Source organism: Pithys albifrons, chromosome 25 (genome assembly GCF_047495875.1).
Source record: "Pithys albifrons albifrons isolate INPA30051 chromosome 25, PitAlb_v1, whole genome shotgun sequence".
Taxonomy (NCBI): Eukaryota; Metazoa; Chordata; class Aves; order Passeriformes; family Thamnophilidae; genus Pithys; species Pithys albifrons.
In genome coordinates this window covers 595407-608591 of record NC_092482.1, presented here as the reverse complement: position 1 = coordinate 608591, position 13185 = coordinate 595407, and the positions used below count along the sequence as shown (strand labels likewise).

General features: G+C 56.0%; 1 protein-coding gene across 2 annotated transcripts in view; it reads right to left on the bottom strand.

The window, feature by feature from the left end:
• The window catches only part of ZNF385C (zinc finger protein 385C), a 55091-nt gene extending 42200 nt beyond the window's left edge, over positions 1 to 12891 (bottom strand). For both annotated transcript variants that reach the window (XM_071577200.1, XM_071577201.1), the window contains exon 1: positions 12825 to 12891. In XM_071577200.1, the coding sequence (XP_071433301.1) occupies positions 12825 to 12861 (37 nt within the window). In that variant the 5' untranslated portion in view covers positions 12862 to 12891. The remainder of the gene's footprint in view (positions 1 to 12824) is intronic.
• Between the last annotated feature and the right edge of the window lie 294 nt (positions 12892 to 13185).

The window sequence follows — 13185 nt, the reverse complement described above, 5'->3', positions numbered from 1 at the left end:
ATGCTCTGATGTCCCAGCCTGAGAGCTGAGCAGATCCTGGCAGATTGCAGGTTTCAGGGGGCCCTGGCCATGCCTGCAGCACTTTCAGAATTTCGTAACGGCATCAAACCACCTGCCCCCCCAGCCTCAACATATGCTGTGCTAATGCTGGAGCAAGGCACATTTTAGGATCAGTCTGTAAACCATCCGTGGTCAGAGCAAGGATTAGTGTGAGCAATCTCTCCCCAAAGGCTCCGGGTTGCAGGCTGGCTCCGGGCACAGAGACCGGGGCACACAGGGCACTCAGACCATCTGCAGACCCCAGGCCTGAGGCCCCCACATGTCCGAGCTGGCTCTTACCTTTAGATGCTCCTCGGGGTTGCCCTCAGCGCTGCTCCCCCGCAGTGAAGGGCAGCGGGACACGGCGCAGCATCCCGGGGGCAGGGGCACGGCTGAGCTCGGAGCCACTGCGCCTGTCCTCTCGTTCGCACATCAGGATCATTAACGCCGCAGGGCTGCGTGTCCCCTGAATCAGCACATCCCAGACCTGTTCCCGGGCAGCAAGGACAGCTGAAACCCAGCTGAAGGAGATGCCATGGAGGGAACAAGGCTGTGCCTCTGCAGAGGGGCAGGCAGAGGGGCAGCCAATGTGCCCATCCGCTCTGGGAATCAAAACCTGGGGAGTGCCACCCACTCCTACACTAGCAGAGAAAACAGCGAAGCAAAAAGAGGTAGGGAACGTGGCATTCCATCATGGGGTTTGGCTGTAGGTGTGAGCACAGTGCGGGAGCAGTGGGAGCAGAATGGAGGCTCCATGATTCATCACCCTGACCCGACGCTGCTCCCCTGGCCACTGCTTGTGCTGCCAGCTGAGGAGAACCTGGCATGGGGCTGTCAAGATTACAGCATCCTTCAAGATTCTTGTGGTCAGCACAAAGATCACAGGCAGAGCCACGTGTCACACAGCCACTATTTTCCCTTGGGAACCAAGTGATACACAGGGAGGGTCCAAGCCTCAGCAACACCTTGTGCCCCCCTCACCTCCAGGTGAAACTGCCACAGGGAAATTCCCAGGGAAAATGATTTTCCACAAGTGCAGGACCCAGAATGAGATACAGGCCAGCTCCTGGGGAGCCACCACCCCCACCATGGACACCGACAGCTGGGCCAGCAGTGGTCCCACTGAAGGCATAAGCCACGAGCATCGCCACGAGCCCTGTGGTGGTGGCAGCAACAGTCACATTCCCCCAGCCACGTGTGCCCTGGAAGGCAAAGGTGGGGACAACCACCATGAGCACTTACAGTGACAAGCAGGGTCCCAGCAAGACCAACAGCAGAGGTGGGCAGAGTCTTCCCTCCCAGCTCCCTTCGCTTCTGCATCCAGGTCAGGAGCTTTTCAGGGCAGAAATCAGCCTTTAAGTGAGCTTGTGGGGAGCTGCTGGCCAACAGGAGACCTCCAATTTAAGCTGGAGCTCTCACAGGCTCCTGTATTACAACGTAAATTAAGTATTTGTTAGTGCTAAGCAAGTGACATTTGCAGTCCAGTCATGGCAGGGGTATCAGATAGAGATATTTGCAATGGGATCTGTTTTAATCCATGTAGTGCTTTGGATCTGTCCATCAAAACAAGCTCAGAGCTTTATTAAAATAAACGATATCAAACACCTGATCTGCTGGGGAAGGCTCTGGAGCCCACGCAGTGGGGCCAGGGAGGAGCTGAGCCCTGCTGAGCCATGAGGCTGCCAGCACAGCAGAGCTTTGCAAGAGATTTTCCTTTAAAATTTAAGAGTAGCAAGAGACTTATCCCCACCTGCAGCTGTTGGAGGAAGATTACTACAGCAGAGAGAAGGGAAAGCACTAACCTGGCCCCAGATGGAACTTGTTTTCAACCAGTTGTCTCAGATGTAAGGGATTTCTGATACCTGATGCCAGATCAGACACGATCCCATCCCAGATCCCACAGAAACATGTTCCAGAAACTGCCACAAGGCTGTTCAGTCTGACAAATGCCCAATTCCCTTCTGCAGCTCAGCAACATGCTCACTGCATGGAAACACACTTATCAAATATAACAAAACTACTTTCATTACCTTTCCTAAAAATGGGCTTGGAAAAAGTTAAAGGCTGGAAAGTATTTTCTGCATTGGTCACAGCAGCTATGAGAGAGTGACACAGAGTTCAGGCAGCCTGATGACAGTGAACGCCCTTCAAGGACAGATTTGGGCAAGACTTCCTTATCAGCACATGGCTCAGTCCCATCAGCTATGGTGGAAGGGAAGGCTCCCCAGCACTGTCCCAGGACTGCTCCACGTCTGCCCTTGGCCCTGAGCTCTGGGAACATGGGACCAGGGGCAGGTAAGGCACCCTGATGGCACAGCCAAGGGGGTGCCTCACCTGCCCAATGTGCCCCAGATCCAGAGTGCTTATCACAGCACTGGAGCTCCCAAACCTCGTGGCTGATGGGGAAAGTTTGAAAAAGTGTGTTGAGCCAAAAGACAGATGACAAATAAAAAGAACTCCAAATTTATTGTTTTCTCAGAATTTAGAGTGGGAGGAAGGAAAATGGGACGACCCATGATTTTTTAATGCCTGCAGTTGGCAGCTCCATATTTATCATGACAGCATCCCTTTAAGAAAAATATGTTCATACACAAGAAAGAAAATAAATTGGCAAAGCAATTTGCTTTCAAGCCATGCTGACAATTCCTTGCTTCAACACTTTGCTGCAGCCTTGGGTGAGCTGCAGTGGCCAGCACTCTGTGCTGGACAGGGATCATCCCAGGGGTTAAGGATGCTTCACTGAGTGACAAGCCCATCTGGGAGCAGTAATTTATCCCAGAGATGGTACAAAGAAAAAGTGGAAGGAATAATTCATTGTGTGTGAGGTGACAAGGAGATGCTCTGTCATGTTACCACACTGACAACCCCCCGACACAGAGATGCTTGTTACAGAGCCTGAACCTACACGATCAAAGCAACGTCTGCATTTGGGGTAGGAAGGGAGAAAAAAAAGACAGGAAGAAAGGAAAAGAAGAGCTAAATCAAAGCCTTGTTACCATTTCTTATGAAAGAAACTTGTGAGAAATGCTCTTTGCAGAGCAATTAGTCACCAGGATCTGAGGCAAGCACCCAGCAGGACCTGCTGTGGCTGCCCCGGGGCTGGGGAGCAGCACCCCAGGAGTCCCACCAGCCATGTGTTCCCCCTCAGGGCAGCACAGGGAGACATGTCCAAGCTGGCAGTGCCAGTGGAAAAGATGAGTCTGAGAAAGGGACAGCACGATGGCACGAGAACCACACGTAGGAGAGGAGCCAGAAACTGGGGTCCAAAACCACTTCTGCATTCTCTCTGGTCAGGCATCAGAGCTCCCCAGCATGACGCTGCACTCCCAGCACCTGAGATCCCTGCTGACAGTGGCAGTCTCAAGTCAAGTCCCTCAGGCCTCAAGCTTGTTGGGGGTGGAAAATCCCCAAACCCCCTGAGCTTTCCAAAAGCAGTTGGGGTGTGAAGGTCCTGCCAGAGCTGGAGGAGCTGCAGGAGCACTGGCTTCAGCCTCAGCTCACACCTGGAAACCCTGACTTGTCTGTGAACACTGGGACACCAGCACTGACAGGCAGGGAAATTAAATGGGACAGACAATAATGGATTGCCCATATCCCTCAGTGTCTCCTGGATATGGAGTAATATAGTTGTACATTGCTCACTGGCTGGAGGATAGATGGAGGAGAGTTTCAGAGCTTGGGTTTCACCAGTTCAGTGACAGGTGTGGCTGGATTTGTCCCCTCTCACCACGGTTTGGTGTCTCTGCTCTTCTCCCAGGTCCAGCCTCTCTGGACTCACTGCCTGCTCTTGCAGTGCTGGAATGAAGCTGCAGGACCCCAGTCACTGCAAGGCTGAGAATTCTCTGCCGTACTGGAGGTCATCAGTGTTAGGAGAGAAGCACGTGTATCCAATTAAACTGGAAAACCTCTGCTCCCAAAAGGGCAGAGGGCAGCGAGTGCTGGCTGGCAGTGCAGGTGGCAGCTGGAGTATTTATTTGAGCAGCACCATTAATGTTATTTAATGAGCTTGGGTGGGTCAGCGTTCCTGTTTGAAAGGAATTCCTAAATGGACTCATGAAAAGTCTGCCTGCCAAGGAGACAGCCCCGTGCCTGCTCCCTCCTGCACATCAGCGCTGAGCAGAAGAGATCTCCTTGCTCCCTTCTCTGAGCTCACCTGCCTCCCACATGTGCATGACACTGCCATCTCTGCCATACTGTCACCGCAGGGGCTGCCACACTGTCACCAAAGGGTGCCTGGCACAGAGGGGGACACAGGGCTGGGCACAGAGGGGGCAGCTCCCATTGACCCTGCACACAGCCAACCAGCAGCACAGAGCCATGACCAGAGCAGATGTTGGTCCCATCGCAGGGTATTTCCAGGGGGAGGCCTGAGAGCTGCTGCTCATCCAGCTGGGCACCAGACTCTGCTCTGAGCTCAGCATATCTTGCCAGCAAATTCCAGATGATGGGAAACATGGTGGCAAGGTGAATTGGGCAGAGGGACTGCTGCTGGTGGGTCCTTCTCCTGCTAGACAAAGCAGCCCATCCATGCCAAGGGTCCGAGTGTGTCCCTGTATGGGCACGGTGCCAGCTCTCAGCCAGGGTGGAGGAGGCAGTCAAGGCACGGGGGGAGGCAGCCAGGGCAGAGCCCCAGAGGCTGCTCTGGGGTGTGTGCTGGGGCTGAGACCCCGATGGGGAGCCCTGCAGGTGCCAGCCCATCGCCAGGGCTCCCGGCTCCCCGGGGCGTGCAGGGCACAGCGGCGAGAGGCTCAGCTCTGCTGGCAGCTGGCGAGAGGTGGAGGCGTTGCTGTTATGAAAACATGCGAGGGCTGTGTCTGAAAACATTGTGAGGAGCCAGCTCCATAAATAGGCCCTTTATGGCTCTTCTCTGCACTGAGACAGGCCCTTTCACACACACTTGGCTCCGGCACGGCGGGTTACTTGGCTAAAACAGCCCCATGCCAGGTGGGGGGAGCTGGGGGGCACCGGCAGACAGGATGCTGATGCTGCAGCACAGACCTGCCTAGTTCAGCCCCACCACTCCTGGAGCAGGGGCTGCTCCCCCACACCAGCACCTGTGCCACAGTGGCTCGTGCCCTTTGGCTGGAGCTGTGATGCCCATGGGAGGACAGGGACCAGGACAGGCAGTGGTGCTGTCATGGGACACGAGCAGGAGCTGCTCTGCTGCCATCCCCTCTGTGGGCAGCAAGTCCTGGCATGGCAGCACACGGCCATGATTACTCAATGGATTCATCACAGAGTTGTCATTAATTGAGCAGCCCTGGCAGAGCCCGATGGGCTGTCTCGTGTCAGAAGCCGCGTGTGCAGCAGCCGCTCTTCACTGCTTTTGGCCACATCCATCTAACACAGTGACAGTTGGGTTTGTGCCCCCTCAGCAAACGTCCCCCGGTGTGGGAACACTGGTGACTAAAGCAGCGGGTGAACAATTAGTGACTCAGCGCATAATTTTGCTCATTTTGTGGCTTTTTTTAGCATGGGGCAGACAGAGCTCACACAGCAATCCCTCCCCTATCTCCACCACCACATCCCCCACGGCATGCAAGCACCAGGCACCCACCTGGGGCTGGGAACCTTCTGCAGACAAGCAGCTGTTCAACGTGGTTCAGCCATGAAAAACAGGGAGAAGCTGGAAAACACTGCCAAGGACTTCAGCTTTTTCTTCATTCTCCCTTTACCGTTTCCTTTCTGACCTGGGGAAAGGCAAGGGGAGCCCTGCAGCCCTGGGGAGTTGGGCAGCTCTGCCTGCACAGTTCACACGGCTCTGGCAGGAGCCTTTGTCAAGAGCAAAGCACTGAGCTCTCATCTTGGCGGTAACTGATGTCTGCAAACACCAGGTGCCAGCTTGAATTAACAAGCTCTTTGAGCTGGAATTGTGCTGCGGAACAGCCAATGCTGTGGCGAGTGCTGCTGGGGGAGCCTCTGCCACCTGCAGCAGCCCAAGGACCACACGAATGGCTGCATCTCATGGGTTGGGGACAGTGACAGGGACATGTCATCAATTTCTTCTCATCCTTACAGACTGGGCAGCCACAGCACAGCAGCCATCCGAGTGCAGAAACCTGACATGCAAGAGCAGGTCCACCCCTGGGTGGCTGTGTCTGGCAGTGCCAACCTGGCTGGCAGTGTGTCTGCACCTCCAGGTGATCAGTGTAGGAGCAGAGACTGAGGTCCCTGTCCTTGGCACTGCCACTGCACCTGCATGGATCCCCCATGTCCCCTCCCTTGTCTCTGCATCTGTGCAACCAGCACAACCAGTGTGACCAGTGCAACCAGTGTCACCAAACTCTCAGCTGGGGCCAGAGCGACACGTCCTCACAGCAGATCCAAGGCTGGCAGCCTCAGCCACCGCAGGGGGACAGGAATTGCCACCTCCTTAAAACAGCTTCGTCTCTGCTTTCGCTTTAATGATTTCCCAGCTGCTTCCCCATTTCAGCCGATAATGGGACTTCACTCTCTATCTGGGTCTGAGAGGCGCTTGCCTTGTTCAGGCTGGAGAAAATCAATTCCCCTCTCACTCAAGTCTTTCCAAGACAGATGAACTGAAGATTGTGCCTGCCTGAGCAAAATATTTATTCAGTCTGAGAACAGATTTACTTTTGAACCTTCTATAAATACAGCTGAGGGCCCCGATTTAATCCCTTACCAGAAGACCTAATTTTATTTGTTTTATGTTTTAAAGAATCCACCCTTTTCCAATGCCTTGTCAGCAGGTGAAGAAGGGCAGGATTTTTGGCATTTGCCTTGGCAATGGGTGGAAGGCTCAGGAGTAGCCGGTGAGACCCCCATACCACTGAGTCTGAGTTCTGCAGGATTTCCTGCTCTCTTTTACTGATTTACACCCATCAAAGTGCTGCTGGGACCAGGGCAGGCGGGAAGAGGCCAAATCCTCCACAGAGGCATCTTTGAGACCCTGCCTGCCCCGCCCTCATGAGGGTCCCTGTGCTGGGGGCAGACCCTCCCCCCTCAGCATGGCCACTGTCTGGCCCCACACACAACACTCTGCAGCCCTCCAGGACCAGTGACCACCTGTCTGCAGTGCCATCACCCCCTCCTGTGTGAGGTCGCCGAGACCAGCCACGATTCACCTCATCCACAGCCAAAGGAGCTTCGTGTGCCGGGTGCTAATTAGGGTTCAAAGGGGCAGCAGTTTGTCCGTGAGGCAGCCAGCACTCCACCACCAACCAGCACCTCCTCCCATCACCTTCCCCACGGGGTGACACACTGAGCAGGGACCCTGCTTGGGGCCACAGCATCACACCAGCACTGACTCTCCAAGGGTCCTGCATCCTGCCCTGCCTGTGTTATCCATCACTGAGGTCTCTCAGCTGGGGCCACAGAGAGCTTGGGAAGTGCTGGCCATGCCTTGGGCCTTCCAGTGGTAACGGAGCACACAAGTGAGATTCTGGCACAGATGTGAATGCTGGTTCCACATCTCTCTCTGAGCTCTGCAGCAGCTCCTGGCAAGGAGTGAGCTCCTGCACAGCCCCAGGATGGACAGATAGACCCCAGCCTGGATGAGGGAATTTCTGTGTTCCAATTTGACATATCCCCAGTCCTTGCAAGACTCCTCCAAAGGAACAGCATGCTCTACACCATGACACACTTATTAAATTGCTATTACACCTGTTGGATAATTACCTCCTCTGGAAACCAGAGAAGACAGAAATTTGACATTGAACTGTGCAAACCTGAAGCCCTATGGATCTAGCTGCAGGACTGTGGAAGTGTCCCTCCCCACCTCACCAGCCATGGCCCCACTGCTGCTGCCCCACACCCCAGAGGGATGGGGAGTGGGGTGCCCAGCAGCCCCAGCGAAACCCCCGCACATTCCCAGGGTGCCAGCAGTGCCCTTCCCACACCCTCCTGCCTTCCTGAGCACAGATTAATCTGGGAGAGCTTTAATCCGCTAAAGCCCTTTCGTAACAGCCCTCAAAAATAAGCCTGGAGAGTTCCTAATACTTCTTGAAAATTTGGAGTTGGGATATTTATAGGCTCTGGCCTTGTGTGCAACGAAGTGCACCCAGCTCTGGGTGGGAGAGTCTGAGGTGGGGGGACCTGCTCTTGGGGGGGACCCACAGCCAGACCTCAGCTCCCACCCCCCAGCCCAGCCAGCAGCCGCCCTGTGCCGCTCCCAGTCTCCTACCAGCTTAGTAACAAGCTTCCCTTGTTTGGCCTTTTTATGTTTGGTTTTTTCCCTACAAGCATTTCAAGCTCCTCAGAAGAGTCTCTGGCCCTGCACACAGACGGGCTCTGTGCCTTCAGCCCTTCAAACGAATGCAAAGCAGCGGCGCTCCCGACCAAGACAAACAGCAGCGACACCGTGTCCCACCGGCACGTGGCTGGGGAGGACCAGGGAAGCAAATCACACACAGTAACAGGCAAAGTTCAGGGGAAAAAAACAGACCCCCCAAATGTGCCAGAAATCATCCACATCCACAAAATCCAGGATGGGGTTTCACTCTGCTGGTTTCCAGTAACCACCACCACTGGCCATTGGCATCTCTGCCCCTACTGGTCCTGGCGTCAGCAGGGTCCAGGGAGCCCCTGGACATCTGGGGCAGCCCTGCTACGGTACCTTCAAAGGCCAGGTTACTGGTCCCACATCTCTCCTGCTCCAACAGATAAAGGGGAAACCCTCCCAAAAAGCTCCTGGTCCTTTGCCACACAGTTTTACAAAGACAGCGGCTGCAGAATTCTCCCAGTTCCAAGGCAGCTGAACTGGGAGGTGGCAGGAAGATGAGAAGCCATCTCTGATCTTACACAGGTAAAACCCACCCCATGTTCACGAGCTTCTTCATCCCTCCAGTTCAGAGCAAGAGACAGTGGCCAGATGTCAAGGCAGAAATACCCAAACAGGAGCCAAAGCACTGGGCACAGCCCATGGCATAAGTTTGGATCCCCCAGAAAGGCCCCAGCTCATCCCCTGCCCGGTGGGTGTGAGGCAGAGGAGTGGGCAGAGCTGGCACAGAGCTGCCAGGATCAAACCTGTGGGCCAAAGGAACCCAGCACCTCTGGGGAGGAGCAGGGATGCCCAGTCCCCACAGCACCCTGGATGTGGCTGCTGCTGCCTGACCAAGCAGCTCCTGACTCCAGGCAGACACAGGCATGGGTTAGGGCTTCACCTCAAAATGTTTCCTTTGCAATTTCCGAGTGATCTTTCTTATCAACTAATTAAAAAATTTCCATAATTAGGCCAGGGAAAATCACGACTCAGGAATGTTCCTATTTCAAAGTGGCACAGATCTGTTTGGCATGAAGGGCTCAGAGCCCTCACCAGAGCTGGGACTCAGCCTGGGCTCACCCCCTCAGGGTCCTGCCTTGGCACCCTTCTGGGAATTCATCCTGGGGAAAAGGCTGCTTACATTGCAGTGGTGGGGTTTACCAAAAAAACAACCATAACGGGCAGAGGGAAGACCCCCAGTGACCACAACCCCAGGAGGTCTGTGCCAGCCCCACTGCCATGTCTGGGGGTGTCAGCACCTGCCTGGTCCTGTCACCATGGCCAGGCTGAGTACACCAGCAGAGTGCCCACAAACATCATAATGCCTCCAAAAGACCAACACCTGCATCCAGGGGAGCACCACGTGAGTTCCCACAGGGCCTGGGGCATCCTGTGCCCACCCAGCGGCTCATGGCTCCTTAAATCTGCAGGTTCCCTTTGATGACTGGCAAGTAAATTGTTGTGTTTTTAACAGAAACGGAGCAGTTGTTACTGTGCAGCCACAGCCTGGGTTTCCTTGAGAGCACAGACATTATTCCTGACAGGGGCTTCCTGACACAGAAATTATGGCGCTATTTTGGAGGCAATCGCAGAACATCAGACTAAGAAACAGCCTTTGTACGTCACAATATTGTTGCTAAATTGACAAATAAACCCTCATGGGCTTCATTATTCTGCTCCGGGTGCACATTTTTGCATTTTTATTTTCCCTAGAAATGATTAAAGGGCTGCAGAACTGAGTGCTTTGGCTTTGGAAAATTCAAACTCCAGCCCCGATCAAGCTGAGAACAGAAGCAGCTGGATGGGCTGCAGGGCTCGGAGAGAGAATCTCTGCTCCTACCAGGTGTAAGTCCAGCACACTTTGGGGACTGCCCTGTGCTTCTAGGACAGGTTTGCTCCCAGGCCTGAAACTTCACCAATGTAAAGCAATGTGACTGACATGTCCAGTACTGGATTGGGAGCATCTGTGCAAAGGTCCTCGTTCAGTCAATAGCAGACTTGTGTTGTGCACTTGTAGAAATACATCGATCTCCCCAGGAACACTAGATAAAAGCCAAACAAGATGATCTCTAGAAATACAGCAAATAACAGCCCCAAGATGAGGGTTTCTTTACCAGCCACCAGCCAATGTCTGAGAATTCTGGGCCAATGCTCAAGGAGTATTTTTGGGCTGGAACATCTGTGGATGGCCACAGCCAGGCAAGCTCCTGGTGCCGCCTTGCCAGGGCCACAGCAAAGCTCCAGGCTCCACTCCTCCCTGCTAGCCCATGGGGATGAACAGCAGGAAGGTGCAGGCAGGACAGGCTGAGGCAGCTCTGCCCCATCCCTGTCCACATCCCCACTGGCACATTGATGGGAAGCCTTGTCCCGGGACAGCCAGGAATGTCAGGCAGAGCACCAGTCCACCAGTAGCACATGCTCCAGCAGGACAGCATCTCCTCACCAGCTGGGCCCTTGACTCTCACCTGCTACAACCAGGATGTGCAAATCCCCAAGGCCAGCAAGCCACCAGCCCCAGCAAGTATTTCTTATTCTCAGGACTATTAAACCAACCTCCTGACTTTTCCATACAGAGGCTGCTGCTCCATGAGAGCCAAAAGCACTCAGGCAAAGAGCAGCCACTCCCGAGCGCCAGCCGAGCACGGTGTGAGCTCAGGGATGCTCAAGCACAAGACACACAGTGGGAAGTCACAGCCTGGCATGACGTCACGGCCCTGCTAGTGCAGAGCCTGGCTCTGTGCACTCACAGACAGAGACACATCCAAGGGTCACACCAGCCTTTTTTTACCAATGCACGTGGCAGATTATAGAACAAGCATGAAACGCACAGCACATGGCAGTTTTGCCCAGCTCTGAACTCTGCATATGGCAGGAGAGTTTCTGGTCGGCAGAATCGCACTGGCAGCTACACAGGGACCGATGCAGTTCCTCCATCCCCACAGAGCCATTCCAGCTGAGTGACAAACATCACCCAGCGAAGCTGCTGGGCTGGTGCTCCATCGGAAAACACCTGCAGCCACTTAAAAGAAAAGAAGTCGATGGTGGTGGATTTGGCTGCAGGAACTCCCAGCCAGGCTGGCAGCCGGGACAGAGCCTCCTTTATCCGTGGGCTGTCACACGCAGTGGCACTGCCCATTGATGCTATTTTCAGCCGCTGTGCCCCACATGCAGACACAGCAGCTCACACAAACCTCTCTGCTTCCTGCTCAGACACCCCAGATAACCAGGGGGTGATGCCAATGTGTGCACAGTGCTGGGCAGTGCAGGGCCAGCTCCTGCCTCATGTTTTCACCCAACACTGCTCCCCGCAGGGCAGAGGTGCTGCCAGCCTGCACATGACCCCCAGACACATCCAGCCCTCACAGGGGCAGGTCCAGCAGAAAGGCATCATCCCACCACACTGGCCAATCAACCTAGAAGCCACTTAGAGCCTCCAGGAATGCAATGCCAGGCCCTAGACCCTCACCTTCACACAGAATCATATCCTCTATTTAAGCAACACTTCCGAGCTTCGTTCTGAAAACAAATCGCAGCCACTTGTGCCAAGAGGTTGTTTTCCCCCACGCCCATCCAGTGGGCTTGGCACTCACCGCCCGCTGCGGTGCTGAGGGCAGGCACAGCCACGTCCCTGCGCTGGGATCTGTGGGGTCACTCTGGGGTAGAGCAGAGCCCCAGCCCTGCCCATCCTGCTGCAAACTTCTCAAAAGCTTCCACCATAAGTCACTGCTGCTCCAAGTTAACATTGAAGTGTGTTGGTAATGGCTGGGGAGAGTGGGCAATCTGCCAGGTGAGGATCCTGCTGCTGCTTCTGCGTGCCTGTAACAGGGGACCCCCAGTGCCCCCATCCCGTGGCACAGCACCCACAGCCCAAGTCGACAACAGGAAGCACTTTTGTATGGCACAGTAAAGGTCCTTTTCCATAAGAGCAGTGTCCTCATGGAGGCAGCCAGAGCCTGGGCTCCATCCCCACACAGACCTCCCCATGTCCCGATGCCAGCATGGACACACACAGCTCCTGGCACCCTGTGGACAAGCCAGAGGACATGCACAGTGTGCTGTGCACCCCGACCAGCACGGCAGGGCGCAGGGGGGCCGAGGGACCACCCCACCACCCCTGCCCTGGCCTTGCCGCACATCCCAACATCTGTGCCAACGCTGCCCGGGCCCAGGTGCTGCCGCAGCCCCAGCCCAGCGCACATCCGTGTACCCCACAGGTGCCCCGGGGACGAGCGAGGGTCACCAGCACCCGGGCGAGTCCCGCTCGGCGTGGGAACCGCATCCCTGCGCAGGAGAGGGGCTGTGCCGGGGCCTCGGTAAAGTTCCACTGAAGAAGTTTCCCTCCTGCCCTGACCCTTCCGGGGCTCCGCCGCCCCCGGCCCGTTGATCGCCCTCCCGCAGCCGGGATGGAGCGCCGGGAGCGGCGCGTGCCCCGGGCGAGCATCCGGCCCGACTCCCGGGACCCCCGCAGCGCATCCCCCATTCCCGCAACTTTCCTACAGCTGCAACTCTCCGTGCCCGCAGCCCGGCACCGGGCCCTCCGGCACCGGGAGCCCGGCCGCCCTACCTGCCCAGCCGCCCGGCTCCGCCGCCGTCTGCAGCATCCTCCCGCCGTCTTCTCGCTCCCGGCCGGACGAGCGCGCTCCCGCAGGAGGAGGAGAAGGAGGAAGAGGAGGAGGAGGAGGAAGGGGGGGGATGAAGGCAGCGCGCGCGCCGCCGCGGTCCAACCCCCCCTCGGCGCCGCGCACCCGCACGGGGTGGGAGGGGGAACGGCGGCGGCGCATCCCGGTGCTGCATCCCGCAGCTGCATCCCAGTGCTGCATCCCGCAGCTCCATCCCGCAGCGGTGTATCCGGGGGGTCCTCCCGCCGTGCACCCCTTGGTCCCGGATGCCCCGGGCTACGACAGTGGAACACAGGGGCTCCCCAG